This window comes from Chiroxiphia lanceolata, chromosome 20 (assembly GCF_009829145.1).
Source record: "Chiroxiphia lanceolata isolate bChiLan1 chromosome 20, bChiLan1.pri, whole genome shotgun sequence".
NCBI classification, from domain to species: domain Eukaryota; kingdom Metazoa; phylum Chordata; class Aves; order Passeriformes; family Pipridae; genus Chiroxiphia; species Chiroxiphia lanceolata.
Window position 1 is genome coordinate 6,866,051 of NC_045656.1, and position 23,349 is coordinate 6,889,399.

The following is a 23,349-nucleotide window of genomic DNA, read 5'->3' on the forward strand; positions in this document are numbered from 1 at the left end:
AGCTGCACAAGAAATCTGTCATTTTATGAGCCATAAAAGAGAATGGAGGTTTTATTCATTTTGAAAGTAATAATAATGACATTATTGCAGGTACTTGAACAGTGTGTACAGTGCAGTGTACACAGAACTGCTGGTTTATGGCACTTGGAAGAAAACAGGATTGTGGCAACACAGGCAATGCTTTGAAAGGAACAATTGTAAGCACCACGAACATGAGATTTGCTTGCTGGCATCAACAGATCCTGAGAGAGGCAGCAGAACTGAGGTCACCAACATAAAGTTGTGCCCCATACAACAACAAAAAATTAACCTTAAAGACACTAGTCCCACACCAGCTCATCACTACAGCACAGTGTATTGGTGATGAAGGACTCTGCCATAAGCACAGCAGTGATTTCCCAAGACACTAGGGCACACCTACAGTGTAAGGGGCTTCACTTAAGGGGGCCCAGTTTGACAATTTTAGCCTGAAATTCATCAATTTTGGCAACTGTCAATTAAGGCACTGACAGGAGTTACTTTGATGATCCTTGTGGGCTCCTTCCAACTCAGGATATATTCTATTTGCACTGTAGTATTCTCAGATGGTCTGTTAGTTTTTAAAAGCACCTGAGATCCTGAGCTGAGCTGCAAACAGGCAGGACATGCAACTGGCTCTCCTACAAACGCTTCATGAGTTAGATCCTCTTCCTAGGACACCTTTAACTTGCAAAACTGAAGCTGGTTCAGTCCATAAGGACAGCAGTAGCAGTTTTGTGCTAAACTAGCCCTCTCCACGAGGATTTCTGTGGGGAGCTTGGTCTGGCATGTGACACTTGTAGGATTTTTACAAGCAACATGCTGATCCAGATCATAGATCTTCCTCCTCAGCAGTACACTATTGTACCTCTGCTTCAGTCTGGCTCTGCAGGCTTCAGTCCTTGCCTCACCCACACCAAAAGCTCATCTGCTACACACTGCAATACTCAGAGGGGAATGTGTTTGGCAATTAAACCAGAACTCAGTCCTCTCTCCCCCTTAAAAGCATGTCACGGTGCCTTCTCCAAACCCCAAACCACTAACCAGCCTTGCAAATGGCCCACAACAGCTTGGCTGGCTTTTGGGTCTCTTGGGTTTTCTCTCACAGATGAGCCAACAAATGTTGAGGAGGCATTCACATCTGCAAATCAGGTTCCTCCTGTAGTCAGAGCCATGATTTCCAACTGCCTGGCATTTAAAAGTTAGTAGGGGCAAGGAGGGTGTCCCTCCCACACTAATCTGTCCTTTGAGGGAAGAGTAAAGAGCAGTCTTCAGGTGGACACTGCTGTGCTGGCCAATTCCTTGTTGCTAAGTTGCTGATCAGTCTTTTGCAGGGGATGGGGGATCTTGGAAGTGATTGTAGTCATGTTTTGAGTCCCAGATTTGAATCCACCTACGAAAGAACAAACAGTTAGAACCTTTGAAGGCACACTGGGATGTCACTGAATTAAGTGAGTTTTAAAGTTTCAAAGGAACAGAACGAAATGACCCTGCCAAGAGCTGTTGCACTTCTACTGCAAATCTCAACACATTCCTTCTCCCAGAACCTACCACAGGATGTTTTCTATCACAATACAACTTTTGCTTTAATTATTAAAGAAATGACAGGAAGAGAGACTGCTGAGAGCTCCCTCTCTTCCATAAAGGAGGACTTTCAAATTCAGCTCCAGATTTTGGATTCCACTGAGGGTGGAGTGAAACTCTGAAGCATTCTGAGTATTTGCAGCTACATTACTCAGGCTGCAGGTTTATCCCTAGGACTCAGATTCCAGAAGAAATGACCTGCATCTCTGTTTACTGGGGTACCAAACATCCTCTCATAAGCTCAATTGAAAATATGCCTTAAAAACTGTCTCTCCCAAGAAGAGTAAATAATATTTTCCACATGACATTTCACAGGTCCTGTGGCAAAGTTTAGAAATTTGAACTAAATTACCCAATGATAGCTGCTGGAATAAGAAGGATTATAGCCCCGAAGAGAAATGGGAATCCTCTCATGAAGTGCAAGGTCACAGGGTAGAGAGAGTTGAACACTCCTGTAGCCACGAGGGAACACAGCCCTTGCACGCAGGCAACAGAAGCAAAGAGAGCACCTGGAAAAGAGAAAAGAGATTAATGGTGAGACAGACAGGTGGTTAATGCCTGCAAATGGCTTTAACATGTCACCTTCGGTGGGATTCTGTGAATCCTCCTAAGGGTTTGCACTTCCCATCAGAAAACTGGTGTGTGAGTATCAAATGTGGTAAGCTGGGACACAGAGTTGGCCTGGCTGGTTAAACCTGTCCCACTTGCTTCTCTGTAGCCAGGACCATCTCACCGACCTGCACAATTGGTATCGCCTGGGCTGACGAGGGATATTATCTATCAGCTGGACTGTAAATGCTTCAGACTAGGGCTATATAGATCTGTTTACTGAAAAGTATATCTTATCACTTGTTAAATATTAAGTACAGCAGAAGACAGCAATTTATAGATTTAGCATCATAATCTGGTGTCGAGTACGCACCATCTTCATTCTAAAATAAGAAACGTGAATTCTGCAAAATCCCCTATTGACTGTTCCTACCTCAACTCCCCCCTCCCTCTGCCTCAGACACATTCCTATGCCATGTTTCACAGCAAGTGCACAATCTCCAAATACATTACTGGACGAAGGGCAAATATGCTCCTCCTACAGGTTATCCATGATCTTTTACCACAGTCAATCATATAACCCTCCAACAACATCTGGTTCTTCCCCCTGTTACTGATCTACAGATCAGTATGGTCAGAGAATCGCTCTTTTCTCCTTGTTACATAACCCATTTTAACTCCTGCTCCTTGTAAACCTTTTGGAGATGAACAGATAGATGAATAAACCATTCCTGCAAATTCTTTTCATCTTGCTTTTCCTTGTCCTCATCTTGAAAATGCAGCAAGTGTAAATCAGTGAATTACAATTACTCTGAAAAAAAAATAAAATGCTATCCTGGGTCTGAAGGTGAGTGCAAACACACAGGAGTCCAGAGGAACCACAGAAGTCCTAACTTCCTCAAACATTTTGGTTTCAGTGTTCCAAGAAGACAGTGTTTCAGGACCTGGCTTAAGCACACCAGGTAACTCCTTACCCTGTTCCGTCTCGCTGACCAGCTTGGAGAGCTTGGATCTGATGACTGGAGTGGTTGCCATGGAAAGGAACAGAATCCCATAACCTGTGAGCAAGATACAGCACATTAGGGAAAGCTCAGCTGAAAAATAAAGTCTCCAAAGTCAGTCCCAGAAATCTGTAGCTGCAGGCAGTTTCTCCCTGCTGTATTTAGACTCAATTCATCCTCCTAGATCCTATAATCCACTTTAGCCTGTGTCTGCACTGTAATACATCTCTGGGAAACCAAATATTCTAGGAAATATGGATGCATGTTCAACTTTAGTGTTTGGCCAACAGTGCCATTAGCAAGACACAGCTTTGCTGGTGCACAGGGTGAAATGGAGGCAGAACTTCCTCCATGTGCTTGACCTCTCAGAAGCACAGTGCCCTCCTGCATCTACTGGCATCTCTGCGCTAAGCCGGAAATATAAGGGTTTAAGAATTTAGCATCACCTGTAAACATCAGTGCTGTTGTGGTAGCGAGAGAAATCACAACCAGTCCGGCAATGTTTGAGATCAATGCTATCTCTGCCACCCAGCTGTCTTCAATGCAGAGCTGCAGCAGCCGCAGCCCTCCCAGGCTGCTCAGGTAAGCCAGGTAGTTGGCGGCGGAGCCGTAACCGATGAGGTCAGAAGCCCAGCAGAGAGGAAAGCCAAGCTCATATAAAACAAAGAGGTCCTTGGCTCCAAAATGCACTGTGACAAGAAGGAAAAAAGCCAGAGAGTAAAGAGCGAGCTTCCACCTGGAGCTCGGGTGCTCTGGGGCCGTGTACAGCCTGTACACAGCCTTGTAATGGCTGAGCGTGAACAGCCTGGCTGGTCTCCTCTGCTTCACTGACTCCCGAAGGCAGAAAGCAGCATAGAAAGTGGCAGCAAGAGAGGCAGCAAAGGCCAGCCAGAAGGGGTTGATGTAGCCCTGGGCCTTGCGCCACTGGCCGCCACCGATGCTGGCCAGCATGCCCGCGATGCCCAGGCACGCCTCGAGGATGGCCACCCGGAACGTCCGCGCACGCCTGTCGCTGGTCTCGGCCACGTAGGCAAAGCAGCTGGCCAGGATCAGGTTGTAGTCTCCTGACAGGCCACTCAGAAGGCGTCCCAGGAGCAAGTAGGCAACGTGCAGCTCCAGGTACATGACCAGCAGGTAGATGGACGTTTGCAGGGCTATGCCTGCTGTCGACAGGATGAGCGCCGGACGGCGGCCCACGCTGTCGCTCCATGGTCCAAACAGAGTCACGGAGAAGAGACAGACAAAGAAGCCCCCCAAGTTGATGTAGAGGTTCCAGTGGGAGACCAGGGCTTCCACCTCCTGCAAGAGAAACAGGCGGTTCAGAACTCTCAACAGCACCCAGTGCCACCCTGGGCTCTCCACTCCCCCGCTCTCCCCAAGCCGCCCTTCCCCTCCGGGCTCCCTGATCCCCTTGGGGCTCCACTGTCTCCCTGGACACCCCACTCCTCCCGAGCTCCCCTCTTCCCCTGCTCCTCCCCACTCCCATGGGCTCTCTGCACCCCCAGGGCTCCCCTCGGACCCCCTGCTCCTTTTGGGCTCCTGGTTTATCTACTCGCCCGGAGTCCCCTCTTTCTCCTGAGCTTCCCGCTCCCCCGGACTCCCCTTTTCCCCGGGGCTTCCCCGGGGCACCCCGCTCCCCCGGGTGTCCCCTCTCCCGCCGACTCCCCAGCTACCCCTGAAGCTCCCCTTTCCCCCGCTCCCCTTCCCTGTTCCTCCCTGGTCCCCCAGGGCTCCCTGAGGACTCCCTTGTCCCCTCTCCCCCGGTGCCCCCTCACCTGCCGCAGCGGGTCGGCGACAGCGCTGCTGTTCCCGCAGCCGGCGGAGCCGCTGCTACTGTGGCCGTGGTAGCCGCGCTCGGCGCCCAGCCGGTCCCACAGGTACTGGGTGGTGAGCGGGCCCTGCAGCACCACGCACACGGTGGCCAGGAACAGCAGCGGCTCGGCCGCGGGCAGCGGCCCCGGGCGAAGGCGGCGGCGGGCGGGGGGCGCCGGGGGGGCGCCGGGCGGCGGCGGCTCGGCCATGGCGGCCATGGCGGGGCGGGAGCGGCGCGGCCGGGCCGGGCCGGGACAAGCTCCGCTCCGCCCGGGACTGGCCTCTCCGCTCCGCCCCGCCGCCCGCGGGAACCGAGAGGGTTCAGCGAGTCCCCGGGATCCCTCGGTGTTGCCGCTGCAGCGAGTCCGGTGATAAAGAAGCAGCGCTCAGCTCCCCCCCACCTTCCCCCCCTCGCCGCGTGTTGTTTCATAGAATTGTTGAGGTGGGAAAAGGCCCTCTGAGATCATCGAGACCGACGTTAACACAGCACGGCCAAGGCAACCGCTAAACCATGTCCCCAGGTGCCATATCCACACTCTTAAATCCCTCTAGGGATGGTAATTCCGCTGCTGCGCTGGGCAGCCTCTGCCAGGGCTGGACAACCCTTTCCGTGGAGGAATTTTCCCTCATATCCAATCTAAATCCCCATGGCATGGCTTCATGCCACTCCCTCAAGTCCTGTCGCTGGTCACCAGAGAAGAGAGAACAGCCCCTGCCCCTCCTCTGCCCCTCATGAGGAACCTGCAGACCTCGATGAGGGCTCCCCTTGGTCTCCTCCAGGCTGAACAAAACGAGTGACCTCAGCCACTCAGCTTCCCCTCTAACCCTGATAAAGTCCCCCCTGAGCCTCCTTTTCTCCAGGCTGAGCCCTCCCAGCTCCCTCAGCCGCTCCTCATCAGACTTGTGCTCCAGACCCTTCCCCAGCTCCGTTCCCTTCTCTGGACACACTCCAGCACCTCAATGCCTCTCTTGTTGTGAGGGGCCCAAAACTGAACCCAGGATTCAAGGTCTGGCCTCAGCAGTGGCCAGCACTGCCCTAGTCTTGCTGGCCACACTACTACTGCTACAAGCCAGGTTGCCCTTGGCCACCTGAGCACACGCAGGCTCAAGTTCAGCTGTCAGCCAGCACCCCCAGGTCCTGTTCTACTGGGCCGCTCCCTAGCCTGATGGCTGAAGAAATTTAAACATAAACCCTGTTTTTTCTTCTCTCCAAACAAAGCAAAAGTCAACATTTTAAATGCAGTCAGATCTGTGAAATGTTGTAGTTAGCAATATGTGATCACTTATATTAATTCACAGCACATTAGAAAACACTTCTTTTTATAAAGGACAAAATAACTTATAAGCTCAGTTAATAAAAGAAGCTTTGGCTGTGCTGTTTGGTTTCCTATGAGGTTTGGTCTGCGTCAAAGAGCAGATCAGTGAGCAAAGACCAAGTTGCTGTTAGAATTCAAAGCACGCGATTCAGAGTGTTAGATTAACCCGTTTATATAAACTGTTCCAAACTAATGTAAATTGGCTTTGCTCCTTTGACAACTCCAAGGGACTGTTAATGGGCCACGGGCAAAGCTCAAACAAGACAAACCGTAACACACTTAGAGAGCTCATTTCTAGCATTTTTGTAGGTATTGTGACTCACATGACAGAGGAAACGATGGCTGAGGACGTGTTGCTTGTGAAGAACAGGCAGAATTCATCAGCTGAGACCCTTCCACGTTGTTATTTACACTCCACAGATGAGGCTGCAGTTGGAGGCTGACCTTCATGTTACAGAGATGCAAAAACGATGTGTTCTTTTAGATTTTCATTGCAACCTTAGGGCATTAGGGTAAAACGTAGAAAAAAATACCTTGCTGTTGGCTGATTTTGCCACTACACCTTTTCAGACACTAATTAAACATTAAATGGATGCAAAAATGTGGGGGAATATAATTCATTTGAAAGCTCTTTCTCATTCTTTTTGTACTGAGGGTGAAATGCTAAAGCTCTGTTTGTTGTGAGCAATATGTCCAAGTCAAGCTTGCAGCTCTGGCAACTGAAACCCCACTGGTTTTCCATCATAAGCACATTGTTGAAAGAAAAGAAGGCCTGGCAGAAAATGGAAAGAGAAACAGCAGAAGCTTTTTGTGGAGCCGACATCAGATGACCTAATGTCTGTGCTTCCCTTTTTGTGTCTCTGCTTGAGTAAGCTATAAACAGTGCCACGACAATTTATACCAATAAAATGGAAATGTTATAATCTTTATCTGAGCCATGCGCTTGTATGATCTACCAAATAAAGCCATCAAAGTGACATTAACGAGACACATCAAAAAGTTTGGTTCTATCCCTGTGTGTTTACAGATTCAAGTAATTCACAGCTTGTATTTTGGAGGTTTCCTGCAACTGGGACAAGAATTGCTGGTAATTTCCCCATAGCGCCTTTTTTTTCCTTTACTTTTTTTGCCCCCAGTACATCCTCCAGGTTCCCAAAGCTGTGCCTATAAACCTGCAAGAGCTGAAAGGTGAAACAAAAAAGCCCAGTGTCTGCAAAGTGATGCCCTGTGGCCAAGTCTTTCCCAGTCCACTAAGATCCAGGGTAAGGACTGTCAGTCCCTGCGTGCCAGGAACTTGATGTGGCACCTGGTGACAGGAGCTCTGCCCAGTGGATTATGCTACCCAGATTGAATTTCTTAGTGAACACAATGATGTTTATATAACATTTTGCATCGTTGTTTCTAATGCCTGTATTTGATTATTAGAGATGCAGATGTGGTTTTCAGTGCTCTACATATTTTTAAAGCAATTTTCAACCCATTTTGGAGGGAGCAGTTTCCCTTTTTTTAAAGGAGGAATGACAGTACCTATTCAAAGATTATATTATTAAAGACAAAACCATTAATATTTTTTAAAAATTAGGTACTTTCAGTTTGCTTTTAATAAATGTACTTGGTCTACAAGGAGTTAATACTGTCCTGAACTGTCCACCTTTCAGGAAGATTTCTTAAGAAAGTTCCTGGTCTGACACTCTTTTGCTGTCTCCTCCCTTCTTTGTTCTCTTCCTTCTTTCTCCGATTACAGTTCCAAAATCAACACCCAATCTCCTGAGGTCAATGGTTAATATTCCCCAGTGTTTATAAAGTCCCCAGCAGCAGATCCCAGGCCTTCAGCACTGGGCTAGCTCCAGCACCATGGCTGGCATCTTGGAGGTGATCCTGGCCTTCAAGAAATACCTCATCATAATTGCAGTACCCCTTCTCGCTCTTCCTCTTCCTCTGGTGGTGCCTACCAAGGTAAGGATTTTTTAAGTTCAATTTAAAAGCCAAATCTCTGCATCTCAGAGCTGCTCCTTGCAAGTGACAGAGTGAACAGACCGCACAGATTCTTTCTCAGAGAACCTTCATTTATTGCTTGAAGATCTCTTTTGGTTTTTTCTTTCCCTGATCAGACACCTACAGATAGTGGGGCAGTATAAAAGCAATGATGGATGAACAGATACATCTGTGATTGCATCTTCTAAAAGAACACTCAGTGACATGTGATTTATGACTTTTGCTTTGTATCTGACTGATTTAGCAAAGGACTTTCTATGCTGAAGATTCACACTTAGGTGTGAACCTAAGTTCCAATCTAAGGTTCAATTTTAATCCCCCTTCTGATTTTCTAACAGTATCCAGTCCACATCTTCTTTTTCCTTGTTGTCACTGCCATGTAGAAGAGGCATTTTCCTTGGTCAGAGGGACAAGGCATTCTGACACATAAGGAAAAATACTATGTATTTCACTCTTGGTTTAGCATATTTCTGTAAGAATCTTCCCAAACAAGGATTTTAAATTTAAAATGAAGTTTTGAAGACACCTTGCTTAGGGTACCTTCAGAAAAAGTTAAGTACAAGCAGCTGCAGTAGTGAGACATTGATCATTTTGATCCCTGATCTGGGACATTGATCATTGACCATTTAAACAGAGCTCTCTGAGCCAGCAGCTTGCCAGCCTTCTGCTGCTTCTTCACTCTGGCATGTTTCTCACACTCTCAATCTCTTCATGCAGAAATATCTCATCTCTGGCCTTCAGGTCTCTTATTACAGCCCCAGGATCTTGAAATAACTCGTCCCAATCTACCTCTCCTGTCACTGCTCTTTGGACGTCCAGTCGTAGCTCTTTCCTCTGCTCTCTGCCTGTTGCCTGTCTCCTGATCCCTGCTGACTCCCAGTTTGTAGTTTCCTTCTCCAAGCTTCCTTCTGCACTTCACTAACTCTTCCCTGCCTGTCCCAAAGCTCTTTCTTCCTCACAGCTCTGAGTGTTATCAGAGACTTTGGAGCTCTGACCGGAGGACTGCGAGCGTGAATGATAGAGTGGCACTGGCTGGAGGTGCAATGTGGTAACTGTTCAGGCGTGGCACCTTACTCTCTCACTAAGTAAATAAAATAGTTTAAATTACTACTTAAAAACTTACTAGCAGGAAAAACAGAAAAAGTACCTTTTTGCTAGTCAACTTTTCATAGTCAAAGAGTTACTGAAGGAAAAGATATCTGGATCAGAAGAGTTCCAAGAAGCCAGAGAAAGATTATTTTTTCTCTGTCTTGAGGCCACAAGTTCAAGCTCGCTTGCTAGAGGCATTGTTACATACACTAAGTCCATGGTGTTACCTGTGGAATGATTTGGCAGTCTTGCCTCAGTTCCTCTGCGAAAATGACTCTCTCTGGTTTCTATGTAGTCAGCAACAACACAGAAATTTAAAATGTCCTGGACTTTTCCCTTTGCAACCTGTAAGAAGATTTTTTTGGGTTAGAATTGTGCACCGTGGCAATGCTGAGCAGGAAAAGCTGTTGCCTCCATGCGCAGCAGTGATGTGAGCAGGCAGCTCACAGGATGGAATTTCACATTTTTCTGTTCCGTTGAGCTATTTACCTGCCCTATAATGACATAGCACTGGACACCAAAATATTAAAATTGAGAGCAAACAATGCTAAAAATTTCACTTAAGGACAGACAAATGTCCTTACAGAAAAACTGACACTGTGAAAAGCCTTTTCCCCCACTTTTACCGAGAGCCTGTTCATAGCAGGATGGAAGCCAAAAACATTGTGCCTATGACATACGTCCCAAAGCCCTGCTAGGGTCTCTCAAAAGGCACCTATTGGTGTCTTTTAAGAACAAAAATGGATAAAAAGGATCATCAACATGAAAAATTTCTTTCAGTGCTTGATGGGATGGATAATTAAGGTTCTTCCTGCTCCCCACTTCATCCCAGTCACCAGCTCCATAGCCTCCATGCCACGTTCAGAAGTCCTGAGCGTGTTCTAAAGCATCACAAATTCAATCCTGCCAGCCATTATCTCAGCTCCTTGTTTTAATCCTCTGTAATCCAGCTTCAATAAGCATCCTTACGATTTCATTCATACTGTCCAGTAAATTTTAGTGGACATTCTTTATCCGAGGCCAAACAACCACGTTTTGCTTCCTTTGGATTTGCTGTCACCCACTGTTGCATGAGTTCCAAAACGAGGAAGACACCACAACCTGCAATATAACTTCTTCTAGCTTTCATCCCCAGCCCAACCACATGAAAATCTGTTGTGACAAGTAATTCTGAATCTGACTGTCTTAAACATTTTTATATAAAATTTGGAGGGGTTGTCCAAAGCAAAACTAAATCAATGTTTTCTCAGAAGGCGAGTAATATGAAATAGGGGATCATACTTTCGTCAAACAAACAAGTCAGTGAAAGCTGAAAGGACCTGTGACCAGTCTCTCAGCGAGCCTTTCAAAGCTTCTACTAAGCTAAAAATCCAATGAAAAATTGTAAAAGTATTTACAGTACAAGGAATCCAGGCTATTGAGATTAGTTGGGGTTCACCTGTGCCATATCCTGGAACACGTGAAGCAAAAGGTGAAGAAGCCTTGACTGGATCATAATTATTTCTGCAATTCAAGGACATAAATACAGAATATAACACTATCAGCACAATCACAAATCCTGTGCAGTGACTCCCAATCCCTTATCATGAAAAGTTCAAAGTCATCCGTTTGTTTCTTTTCCTAAGTTAATATTTTTTCGCCCCCTGGAGGATTCATCTTTTCCTCAGAGTTCTGACAAGGTTATTGAACAGTTTGTCATTTGATTAAAATCTGCATAGGTCGGAGGATACAGGGGAGACAAGGACAGGAAATAACCTTTTCTCTAATCCCTTTATCAGGCAATGAGTGAATTATGGGCTGTTGCCTTCTGGAAGCCCAAGTGCCATGTGCAGTGTGTTCTGATCATGTCTCCTCTTCCCCTCTTGCCCCCCAGGAGGCCGAATGCGGTTATGTTATCATAGTGATGGCACTTTACTGGTGCACAGAAGCCCTGCCGTTGGCTGTCACAGCTCTCCTGCCCGTCCTGCTGTTCCCACTAATGAATGTCATGGATTCAACAACAGTAAGAGATCCTACTCCGTAGACATTGGCCTATGTGTTAATCAGCCATTGATAAGCTTCTTTTATTCAGGGATTATTTCCCATTATTATTATTATTATTAATATTATTCCACTGCTGTTACACAGAGAATTGTCTGTCGTCTTCACAGAATAGAACTTGCATGAGCCCACAGTGAGCTCTGGGTGGAGCTGCTAATCTGAAATCAAATTCACTGTTCAGATGCAACCCACAGTTACTCTGTGCTAATGGCTTTGGAACAACCTCCCTCAGAAAATGCCTTCTCTCTTGACTTCTTCTGACTATTTTCTCTCCCTTGTTCCACATTACAGGTCTGTCAGGAATATTTAAAGGACTCCAATATGCTTTTCATCGGGGGACTGCTGATGGCCATTGCCATTGAGAACTGGCACCTACACAAGCGTGTGGCTCTGCGGGTCTTGCTTCTCACTGGTGTCAGACCAGCCCTGTGAGTAACAGTCATGAAAACACCACAGGATAAAAGACCTTATGTGGCATTAGTCCCCATCTCTTATGTGAATCTGCAAATCACAGCCTACAAATGCTTTCCTGCAGTCCAAGGGAGTTAGTGCCTGAGCTAACCTTGCAAATGGGGATCCCGTGAAGTGTTACAGACCTGGTGTGCCTTTTTGGAATTCCAAATGCCTTTAGGTGGAGAAATAGCAACAAGAGAGTCAATGGTAGTAAGACACAGTTTCAGACAGTCAGGAAAGACCACAGATGAAACACAGAAAACATGGACTCTCTGCCTGCTACACTGATTGCCAAGAGAAGAGAAAACATGAGGATGCTTGTTTGCAAAACAACAAGTGTTTTCCACACTAGAACTCTAAGCTATGCAGAGGCTACAGCACCCTATTTAATCTGTCTTAGCTCCTAACAAGAGGGACTCCTGAAGGAAATTACAAAGCAATAGAATAAAAATGCATACAAGATAAACCCCTTTCCATCTCATATATAATCTACATCTCATCTAAGGAATAATTTGGAGGCAAATCACAGAGTAATACTGAAAGGAGGATTAGAATTTTAGATGAGTAAGAAGAGAATCCTAAATAATAGAGATGGGATAAAATTACAGAAAAATAGAGATCCTCATCCTTATGGCTTCAACTGATTGCCACTTGGGATCAAGTTCAGCTTCCAATTCCTCTTTAAAATATATTATAATGCATTAACATGTGTTATTGAGGTGGCATGTCTTCCTTGGAAGCATGCAGAATAAGCAGGACCTGACTAGGTAAATTGTTGGCTCCAAGCTACCAGGTTCCACTTTCCTGGTCATAAGAATATAAAAAATTGGTTGAAATTGAAAAAAAAAAAGAATGTAAAATCTCACCGTGTCACTCCCAAAGTAGACCAGGGTAAGAGGAAGTGCTGGGTGGGAATTGCTGAGCATGTTCCAAACTCAGCATTTGTAGTTGAATCTTTGCAACAAAAACAGAGCATTGCAGTGCTGAGTTCTGATCCAGCTTTTCCAAACCTTCTCATTCCAGACTTCTCATGGGATTCATGGCCGTGACTGCCTTCCTGTCAATGTGGATCAGCAACACGGCCACCACTGCCATGATGGTCCCCATAGCACAGGCAGTGCTGGAACAGCTGCACCAGTCAGAATTGGAGTCCCGTGGTGCTGGCCAAGCATCTGAAAATGTCAACAAAGCCTTTGAGCTGGAGGAAGGGTCAACTCCACCTCTTAACTCCAATGAAAAAGAGGAAAAAGGTGAGTGAATTCTGGGCAGCTTTCTCTTCAGGGTGATGGAGGATGACCTGAGGCCTTCTTCACTGTCGTAAAGTCTGCCAGTAAATTCTAAAAGAATTTACCTCAAGCATCCTGACTGCATTACACAGCATTGATGAGGCTCTTCCATGAGCCACACAAAACCACCATAAGATCTACTGACTAGACTGTATTTGGAAACAGATCAAAAGATACAAAGAGATGATAACTAATCAATAAACCAACAACAGGAATGCATTCTCCATTGGCTGAAGCCTTTCCATGAGGCTTGATATTCTTCTGTATCTTTGTCTTAGTTCAATTCTTGCCTCCTGTGGAATGGATCAGATAATATGGAATTCCCACTGGAAAAATTCTGGCCTATTTCAGGCCAGAAGGGTAGGGATTAAAATGATCTTTCTAATCCAAAGCTACACAATCAAGCAACACTATCTCTTTACCAGCTGTCTTGCCCTCTCCTCATGTTTGAGATGACTCCAGTGTTTCTGTAAGTCCCAGTGCCAGCAGTCAGATGCTGGTACAGAACAAGTTGCCTTCAGCCCAGCTCCTCTGGTTCTCTTGTAACCCCCTGAATTCTTACCTTTCTCCCCTCTATGTGCAGTTCAGACATCACCCTAGTTCTCCAAGAAGTGTCAGCAAAATGGGCAGAAGATCAGAAAATTAACAATGTCAGTCTTAAAAAGAGGACATTTGGTTCCTTCAGCTTTGAGTCCATTGTGTCCTAGCCTTGAAATACTGAGCTGTGCAGGCACAATATCTTTTCCTGTCCAACCAAGCTTCTGCATCTCTTTTGTTCCTTGGGATCCAGGTAATGCTCATGTGCTGACGATCGAGGAAGACAAAAAGGGAAACAAAGATCTGCTAGAGCAGAAACACTTGAAACTCTGCAAGGGAATGTCTCTCTCTATTTGTTACTCAGCCAGTATTGGAGGAATTGCAACTCTGACTGGGACAACACCAAATCTGGTACTGCAAGGACAAGTTAATGAGTAAGTCTGGTTGAATGTGGGATTACAAACCCACTAAATTGCATCATCCTGTACAACTGACTTCCAGGCAGCACAGAGAAAAAAATATCAGTTTGGTAACTTTGCTGGGAAGTGAGCTTCTCTTCCTTAATGTACCTCCCCTGTTTCTAATTCATTAAGTAAATACAGAAGAGAATGTGGAATTATGGATGCTAACAGCTACCTGCATTTTACAGGCTCTATCCTGATAATGGCGGTGTCATCAACTTTGCCTCCTGGTTCTCCTTTGCCTTCCCCACCATGATTTTGTTACTGGTTTTGGCATGGATGTGGCTACAGATACTGTACTTGGGCTTTAAGTGAGTACCCTTCACCCTCTGCAGTCCAGCTGATGGGCCTGTGATCAAGGACTCATTGCACAAGTGATCCTTTTATTGATGGGGAAAGTCACACAGCAAGTGACAAATTCCTCACACAGAACAGAGACAAGCAGAACAGCACACTCAGTGTCTGTTAAAATATTGCACCTTTTTCTCTGAGGAATCTGATCAAATCCCAGATAAACACACTCTGTAGATGCAAATAGGAAGTTCTAACAGCATATGACCTGTTCTGTGGCATTGTTGTCATGTCCCAAGGGATTGCTCTGCTTCAAAGCAGGACATGCCTTTGTGACAAGAGTTGCTTCAGACCTAGGGGATTAGTCTTGTGCTATTATTTCCAATGCTAATCATCCCCAATACCCAGCTTACATTACCTACCTGTTTAATACTTAGCCTATCAAGTTTTTATTATCCCCAACCTCCCTTGTTTTACATAGCAAGAGTGCTGTAATACCTGAAATGGTATTTTCATCTTCAAATTCCTCCTTTAAAATTCTCATTTTCTATCATTTTAAAAAGCTTGGCAACTCCTTACTTCCTAGTGATCATATAGCCTTGTCAGTCACACTGACCTTGTCCTGCTCTAGTGGAAGGGATCCCTGCCCTTGGCAGAAGCTTCCTTCTGATCACCTTGGCAAGCCATGGTACAATGCAGTTAGTACCCACCTTGGCTGCCGATGCTATGATTATTATATATTTAATGTCAATAGTCACATATCTAAAAGACATTATGACTGAGTCTAAAATTTGAATTCTTAACTAAGGCTATCTGGCAAATGTCTCTGATATTTCTTGTCCATTTTCTTCTAGTTTTAAGGAGAATTTTGGTTGTGGTTCAAGTCCCTCTGCCAAGGCTAAGGAGAAAGAGGCCTATGCTGTCATCAAGGAAGAGAGCAGGAAGTTGGGCAGAATGAAATTTGCAGAAATAGCAGTTTTGATCCTGTTCATACTCCTGGTACTACTCTGGTTTACAAGAGAACCTGGGTTCATACCAGGCTGGGCAACTGTTCTTTTCAACAAAGATGATATAAGGTACTACCACTTTTCTTCCTCAATTTGAGTAAAGTAAGCACGCTGGATTTTATAAAAATGAAAACATAGCTGACTAAATATCTGACTGGTCTGTTGCAGCTACGTCACTGATGCTACAGTTGCCATCTTTATTTCACTTTTGTTGTTCATCATTCCTTCTGGCTTTTCCAACAATGCACAAACAGGTGAGTTTACTGAAGCACCAAAAATCAACTCCCAGAATAGGTATGTGGGAAGTTTCACGTTTGAGGTTTACAAAGGAATTTTCAAATATTAAATAAGATTTCAAACTGCTCTTCCTGCATAGCTACAGCTTCTGTTTAGGGTAGGCAAGGCACATATCCCATAAAAGTTCTGTGCTTCTCATTATTTAACCAAGTAGGAAACTCTTATCCCAGCAATGTTCATGCCTCTACTATACACATGTGTAAAAGCTTCTGAGGCTGAAATCTTCAGGAGAGAAAACAATAGAAACACACACAGTTCTGCAGATATCTTGCCACACTTTTTGCTCACCCTTCCCTAAATCGTACTGTGCTTTTGGAAGCAGCTGCAGATCATTCATTAGTGGTTTTGCAAGTCAGGTTTTAAAACCTTTGTTGGTGAGGCTTTTAGCATTTGCTTTGGGAGGTAATTCCAGATCTTGCTGACAGAAGGGTTTCCTGATATTCAGACTAAACTCATGTCCCACCAAGAAGTTCTCCTTTCTTTGGAGAATGTAATATGGCTTACAAAATCTTTTTGGATTTCAGGTGGCAGGTCGAAGTTCCAAGCACCTCCACCTCTCCTGAACTGGAAAATAGTTCATGAAAAAATGCCATGGCACATTGTGCTTCTGCTGGGAGGTGGTTTTGCCTTAGCCAAAGGCAGTGAGGTAACATTCCTTGGCTTACCTGGGATCTGTGTCTGCCTATAAATGTAGTATCTTCTTCTTTCAAATTCTATGGAAGGGACAGCATGTTTATTTCTAAGTAACCTAACAAATGACCCTCTCTATGAACATTGGCTCCTACATGTTTTTTTGCAGAGAGCAGTTTGTATGAGAACTGCTATGACAAGGGAAGGTCGAATTGACATGAGAACTGTAACTGGACTGCAACTGGTTATTTCCTCACCAACCTACTGTCCTCATAGCCCTTTTTCCTCTGTTACAGGAATCTGGTCTGTCTACATGGTTAGGTGCCCAACTGACTCCTCTTGAAAACATCCCTCACGCAGCAATTGCTTTCCTGTTGAGTCTCCTCGTTGCCACTTTCACTGAGTGCACCAGCAACGTGGCCACCACCACCCTCTTCCTCCCTATTGTGGCTTCAATGGTAGGTTCCAGCATTTCAAAATGTTCCTATAAGAACAGTTTTCAACTCCTCTCCAAGCATACATCTGCTCAATTGACAAAATTAACTGGTTGCCATAGCCAAGCACTGGTTTGTGTGTCCAAACAGGGACTCAAGACTTACACAAATGTATATCTGTGTGAATATATCTCTGTATAAATACACTGTGCTTAGTTCAACCCTTCTAAAACCATTGCTGGGGAAGAGTAAAGGGATTAAATTCATTGGCATATTAGACTTTGCCTTCTGGCCTAAACAACCCCATGAGGTCACTGCCAGCTGTACTTGTTTTTTCCAATTTGTTCTGCATGGAGACAGCAGCAGCATTTGCTTCCCTGCAACATTCCATTACTGTATTTCACTCCGACCACTGGCCTTCCAGAAGTCTCTGAGGGTGATAGCATGACCTAATTCAGACTTTTTGCATTTCCACTGGAGATTCCTGTTGCTGGGGTACACATAGTTCTGCACCGTGAAAAGCTGGTTCCAGACAAAAAATGCAATAAGCTCCTCCAAAATCTTTTGGCATAGGTCACACACTCCAGCAAACCCTTGAACTGATCCACTCACCCACAGAGCTTAGGCTGCCCTGTCTCCTCTGATAATTTCATTTTGTTCTTAACCAGTTTGAAGCCACTCTACAATTTTTTCCTAGGGTTTAGAGGTGAATGCAAGCATTATTATCCATTCATACAGCAGCCTCAAGAACACAAAGCCCTGACCACAAAATCAATTCTTGCATTTGTTGCATAAAGACATGGACTAAAAGTGTCTAAAGCAGCACCAAAACCTGAGTGGCTGCAGTGTTTGATGAAGAACGAGGTTTCTGACAGGGACAAATACAATCAGTTTTCTGACAAAAGGTTTCTCTACAGTTTTGGGTATCAAAACCAGCTTCTTTGCTCTCTCCTCCTGCACAGGCTGAAGCCATTTGCCTCAACCCACTCTATGTCATGCTGCCCTGCACACTTTCTGCATCACTGGCGTTCATGCTCCCTGTGGCCACTCCTCCCAATGCCATTGTCTTCTCCTATGGACAGCTCAAGGTTATTGATATGGTGAGCAAAATCATGTTCTTGTCACAATTTTCACCTCTAGATTTGGTCTTTCCTTTTTCTAATATTGGTTCTTCTTGTGAGAGTGTTAGAAATCTCACTGTGCTGGGCTGATGTAAAATGGAAGGAAGACAAATGTGTGCATTAATAGAGGGTCACACTCAGAGCCTCAGAAAGGTGCTATTGAGGTTTTAAAGAACAGCCAAGGCCTCTTGAAGATGTTCCAAGAAGAGCTGCCAATGAGAAACAGCAATGTCTAAGTGCTTGAAAAGCCCACATGTAGAGCATAGAGGTGTCAAAGAGCCCTGTCATCTGGGCAGTCCTTCTGCAGGGATAGGGGACAGTCTGGCACATCTCACTGGGCTGCCCTGATGCTCTGAGAAATCCCTGTGTTAAAGACAGATGGACACGGATGCCATGTCTCTTGATAACTTTTCTAACTTGCAAGTGATCCAAGAAGAATTTCAAAGTAACATTAGGGATAAATGCCAGGTCAGAAGAGAAAGTTCTACATGAGTGAGTTCAAAGGATTTCAGGACTTCTAATTAAGGAGTTTTATCTGATGGAAACTCGTTTCCCCCCAGGACAAATTATATTTGTGAAGAAAACCAGCTTAAATGTAATTTGATGGAGTTCTGATTGAGTTGTAAAGAAAGACCAAAGACAAAATCTATCCATACAAACAATCCTGACCAGCAAGGAAGGAAAAAAAGTGCTCAGTTCAACTAACAGTGCTTCTTTTTTTATAATTCTAGGCCAAAGCTGGATTTGTACTCAACATTCTGGGAGTTCTGACAATAACTCTTGCCATCAATACCTGGTCTTCATCTTTGTTCCAGCTGCAAACTCTCCCATCTTGGGCAAACAAGACAGGCATGTGCCCATAAGGCGAAGGGAGCAGTGACTGTTCCGTTAGAGCTCCAGTGAGAGCAGGACTGCCCTCCATGCCAGCTTTGCCAAGGCAGTGGTATAGAGACAGGCCTGTCTTCTGGAAAAGGACAAGTCACCTGCAAGCAAAACCGTTCTCTTGATAACAGCAATAAAATTGCACAACAGTGCTGTTAGCTGGCAATTTTGTCAGTACGATGAGGTAACCTTTTGGCTCTTATGCTGTCCCAGGAACCTTTAGAATTTTTGTCTCTGGAGGGGCATTTTCCCCAAGTGCTTTTCCACCCCACCTGTAAAGTCTGAAATCTGTTGTGAGAAAAAAGAGAAGTGTGTATATATATATATAAAAGAAAGACTCTGTGTTCCTGATTTCATGCATAGATCTGTGTCTTGTCACAATTAACATGACTATTCAATGTATGTGTGTATATGTTCAAACTGTACATGATTGTTATATACTGTTAATGGCATTGACAGCATTACAGATAAATCACATACTGTCAGCCCCTTCTATTTTTGAAATATATTTATTTGCAGGCCTCTTGTTATGAATGTAAAAGACTATTTTTTTCCCCATTGTTATTTATGTCAGATTACACCCTGCAAGATCATGACAGGACCAGCAGTGTTCCCCTAAGAAGGAAAGAACCCCTGTGTCCTAGAATAAACAATTGAATTAAAGATTTTTTTAATGTACCTCTGTGTTCTGCATAATTTTTTAATTATATATCACTGCTTCTGTCTTCCATGTATCAACTACCTGTCTGTTTGCTTATTTAAAATATCTTTAAATAATCAGAGAAATCAGCATAATTGATTTTCTCTTATCTTAAAAGTAGTAAATACTTTATTATTATTGACAGTCAAATTTTCTTGGAATGTCAAACCCAAGATTTTCCTTTTAAATATTTAATCCCTATTCTGCTGCAACTGACTTTCAGTAGCACATAAACTCCTAATGACCAAACTGACAAAGCCACGGGAATATCCAAAGACACTTTGCCAAAACTATCTCTTAGTATCATAACTGAGGTTGGGTTCAGGCAGAGCAGTTATTCAACATGTGCCCCTGAGGTTTGCACTGAAATCTTTGCTCTGCTGCTGCCTGCCTAAATTTTGCACAAAGAATGTTGCTTCTCAGAAGTCCCACTCTGGTGGCATCCCCATACTGGCCCCATCAGACTAAACATGAGGGAATTTCACCCTAAATGAGTGTGTGCTCTTCAAAACCTTTCTTCTTTCTTTCTCAGTCCTGAATATTAGGAGACAAGGATATAGTGCAGCGTACATTTCACTTACAAAATGTCAGAATTCACTGACCTGCAGTAGTTTCTTTCCAGTTCCAGCTCTCCAGACAATTCTGGTGCCTGCTGGTCACTGATCCCTCTTGCACTGATGGTTTCACTGGCCACTTGCCCCAGGAAATCACTGCCCTGGAAAGAACAGTCTGTTATTAACCCTTCAGTGGCTTTGACAGACAGGGTTTTGATGTATGATAGGGATCCAAGAGAATATCCACAGCACACACAGGACAGGCATTTATTCTCTGTTGCTAATGAGCTCCTGGCTATAATTGATTTCAAACACATAATGACTTGTTCAGGTCACTGCTAAACCACTCTCCTTTCCCTTGGCATTTACCTCTATCAAATAACATCCAAATCTCCCTAAATATTTTCATTAGCCTGCTCACCCTGTGTCTGAGGGCCTAAAAATGACAAAGCCAAGCAGATGATTTTCTGGGAGCCTCTCCCTTCTTCTCTCTTTGTCTGCAGCACCAGGGCAGCGTGCGCAGCTTTTGTTTGCTTTTTGTTTTCTTTGAAACACTTGCACAGAGTTTACATGTCCTTCCAAATTGCTGCTTAGCTAAGCAGGAAAGGTGGAATTCTTATAACATTTCCCATCAGCCTCTCCTTCCAGCCCTTTAAAACTGTGTTATGACTCTTTGAAGTCATTTAAACCTGGTCCAGTGGGGGGTGCCCCCGCCCATGGCAGGGGTTTGAAACAAGATGATCTTTAAGGTCCCTTCAAACCAAAAATATCCTGAGATTCCATGATTCAAGAACTAAACCTTAGTTGTATTCCTAAACCAGTTTTTCCACAATACAACTCTATTAATCCTGATAATGCATTTGCATTTCTCCCATTAATATTGTCAGTGAATTTTGGCAACCTTGGGACAAATGCTGCCCAAAATTCTATGGAAGCAGGGAAATGCTAAAAGGGTGTGCATGTGTTGGCACTGGCTGCTTACAGAGCACTGCAGTTAGGAAGATCCAAGCACACTCCAAGAAAGAAAGAAGACAGACCAGTTGTACTGGTTATTAGACATAGTTAAGGGGCTAAAAACAAAACCAAAAAAACAACCCAAACCAACACACACACATTTCTGCCAAGCCAGTTATAAGAAGATAATCATGTGCTAGCCTAAGCCTCTGGCAGGAGTAGAACACTGTTAGCTGTCTTCTAGTTAGCTAAATATTAATCATCCTGTTTAGAACCAATCATGTCACTAACTGGCCAGAAACTTGGTTAAAGGTTGTGGTACCAAGAAGGTGTTGTGTTTTATCTCTAGCTGCAGTATTCCTCGACTTTCACAGAAAATATGTTGAGCAAGGCAAATTCCAAAGGAATACTCCCATTGTTAGGAGATTTGTAGTTTTCTGAAAGGGATTTAGGAGGCCATACCCGATGAGGTCAGAAAGCCCAGCAGAGAGGGAAGCCAAGTTCACACAAAACCAAGAGGTCCTTGGCTCCAAAATGCACTGTGACGAGAAGGAGAAAAGCCAGGGATTAAAGAGAATTTCCACCTGGGCCTTGTGCCACTGGCCACCACTGATGCTGGCCAGCATGCCCGCGATGCCCAGGCACGCCTCGAGGATGGCCACCCGGAACGTCCGCGCACGCCTGTCGCTGGTCTCAGCCACGTAGGCAAAGCAGCTGGCCAGGATCAGGTTGTAGTCTCCTGACAGGCCACTCAGAAGGCGTCCCAGGAGCAAGTAGGAGACGTGCAGCTCCGGGTACATGACCAGCAGGTAGATGGACGTTTGCAGGGCTATGCCTGCTGTCGACAGGATGAGCGCCGGACGGCGGCCCACGCTGTCGCTCCATGGTCCAAACAGAGTCACGGAGAAGAGACAGACAAAGAAGCCCCCCAAGTTGATGTAGAGGTTCCAGTGGGAGACCAGGGCTTCCACCTCCTGCAAGAGAAACAGGCGGTTCAGAACTCTCAACAGCACCCAGTGCCACCCTGGGCTCTCCACTGCCCTGCTCTCCCCAAGCTGCCCTTCCCCTCCTGGCTCCCTGATCCCCTTGGGGCTCCACTGTCTCCCCGGACACCCCACTCCTCCCGAGCTCCCCTCTTCCCCTGCTCCTCCCCACTCCCATGGGCTCTCTGCACCCCCAGGGCTCCCCTCGGACCCCGTGCTCCTTTTGGGCTCCTGGTTTATCCACTCACCCGGAGTCCCCTCTTTCCCCTGAGCTCCCCGCTCCCCCGGACTCCCCTTTTCCCCGGGGCTTCCCCGGGGCACCCCGCTCCTCCTGGGTGTCCCCTCTCCCGCCGACTCTCCAGCTACCCCTGGAGCTCCCCTTTCCCCCGCTCCCCTTCCCTGTTCCTCCCTGGTCCCCCAGGGCTCCCTGAGGACTCCCTTGTCCCCTCTCCCCCGGTGCCCCCTCACCTGCCGCAGCGGGTCGGCGACAGCGCTGCTGTTCCCGCAGCCGGCGGAGCCGCTGCTGCTGTGGCCGTGGTAGCCGCGCTCGGCGCCCAGCCGGTCCCACAGGTACTGAAACAAAGATATTTACTCAGCATCGCAGTCTGACCAATGTGAAGTCGCGTTCCTTTTCATTGACGGCACTGGGGATAACCCTCCATGAGTGCGTCGAACGGAATGACAAAAGCAAAAACCTTATATTCGCAAAAGTCATTACACATTCATGATAAATCCCGCCTTTTCCGCGCCCCCCACTATATAGGGTTGCTGTAATTATTTCACGGTCTTTGCTGCCATCTATCGTCCCTTTATTACAATTGGAGTCCAGCGTTACACAGTCTTTGTTCCAACCGTATATTAATTCTTAGTAGTGTTGGATGACTTCTTTTCGTCTTGGATGACTCTTTTTTTTTCATTTTTTTCTTCATTTTTCCTTGAATGGTGAATGCTAATTAGTTAGGTGTCAGTTCGAAGAGATCCGTCCTACCTACTTGCAAAAGTTCTCTCCTCAATCCCCCTTACTTACAAAAGTTATATCCCTTATCTGAGGTTAGGCAATTCTCATCAAGTTAAGCAAAAATGCAAGGTTCATGGTACGCTAGAAGCACACGCATAGCTTCAGCCTGAAATAATTCCACACTAATTCTTTACGTACTGTTTTCTATTCAAGCGGTAGAAAAAAATCAAAATCCAAAAAAAAAAAAAAAAAAAAAAAAAAAAGAAGAAAAAACCCCAAATTCATATTAATAAACCCCAACCTAATTTGGAATGGACACGGTTTAGTAGACAGTGTTTAAGAGTCCCCTTCAGCACCGGGTGGCGAGCGGGCTCCGCAGCCCCAGGGACACGGTGGT

General features: G+C 45.3%; 3 protein-coding genes across 6 annotated transcripts; 1 reads left to right on the forward strand and 2 right to left on the reverse strand.

The window, feature by feature from the left end:
• Positions 1–18: 18 nt before the first annotated feature.
• On the reverse strand, positions 19–5,182 carry LOC116796592 (proton-coupled folate transporter-like). Its single transcript, XM_032707315.1, has 5 exons — positions 4,928–5,182; positions 3,599–4,451; positions 3,126–3,209; positions 1,955–2,111; positions 19–1,411 (listed from the first exon to the last, which is right to left on the reverse strand). Exons 1-5 carry the CDS (start codon positions 5,180–5,182, stop codon positions 1,339–1,341), a joined length of 1,422 nt encoding a protein of 473 aa, XP_032563206.1. The 3' UTR covers positions 19–1,338.
• A 47-nt stretch (positions 5,183–5,229) lies between these two features.
• On the reverse strand, positions 5,230–23,310 carry LOC116796597 (proton-coupled folate transporter-like). 4 transcript variants are annotated; one of them, XM_032707322.1, is made up of 4 exons: positions 22,463–23,310; positions 21,596–21,985; positions 20,106–20,218; positions 5,230–6,724 (listed from the first exon to the last, which is right to left on the reverse strand). In XM_032707322.1, the coding sequence occupies exons 2-4, from the start codon at positions 21,809–21,811 to the stop codon at positions 6,688–6,690; spliced, it is 366 nt and encodes a 121-aa protein (XP_032563213.1). In that variant the 5' UTR covers positions 21,812–21,985; positions 22,463–23,310; the 3' UTR covers positions 5,230–6,687. The 4 variants fall into 4 exon arrangements, with proteins under 4 accessions (XP_032563213.1, XP_032563212.1, XP_032563214.1 ...); XM_032707321.1 differs by having other exon boundaries at positions 21,474–21,985; XM_032707323.1 differs by lacking the exon at positions 5,230–6,724 and adding an exon at positions 18,600–18,904.
• Positions 8,057–19,448, forward strand: LOC116796590 (solute carrier family 13 member 2-like). The gene is given in 12 exon segments (XM_032707313.1): positions 8,057–8,236; positions 11,238–11,366; positions 11,696–11,832; positions 12,881–13,107; positions 13,925–14,114; positions 14,330–14,452; positions 15,287–15,508; positions 15,608–15,693; positions 16,261–16,382; positions 16,663–16,824; positions 17,763–17,900; positions 18,653–19,448. Coding segments are annotated over 12 exon segments (1,848 nt in total). The 3' UTR covers positions 18,785–19,448.
• Positions 23,311–23,349: the final 39 nt, after the last annotated feature.

Bases quoted from the DNA above. Each gene is read 5' to 3' on its own strand.
- LOC116796592 (XM_032707315.1), bottom strand. From the start codon at position 5,182: ATGGCCGCCATGGCCGAGCCGCCGCCGCCCGGCGCCCCCCCGGCGCCC. The intron at 4,452-4,927 runs GTGAGGGGGCAC...TTTCTCTTGCAG, and splicing joins TCGCCGACCCGCTGCGGCAG to GAGGTGGAAGCCCTGGTCTC. The intron at 2,112-3,125 runs GTAAGGAGTTAC...TCTCTTTTCCAG, and splicing joins GGTCAGCGAGACGGAACAGG to GTGCTCTCTTTGCTTCTGTT.
- LOC116796597 (XM_032707320.1), bottom strand. From the start codon at position 21,811: ATGTACCCGGAGCTGCACGTCTCCTACTTGCTCCTGGGACGCCTTCTG. The intron at 20,219-21,473 runs GTATGGCCTCCT...TGTTCTTTCCAG, and splicing joins GGGCTTTCTGACCTCATCGG to GGCAGTGATTTCCTGGGGCA. The intron at 18,905-20,105 runs GTCAGTGAATTC...TTTTGCTTGCAG, and splicing joins CTGGAAAGAAACTACTGCAG to GTGACTTGTCCTTTTCCAGA.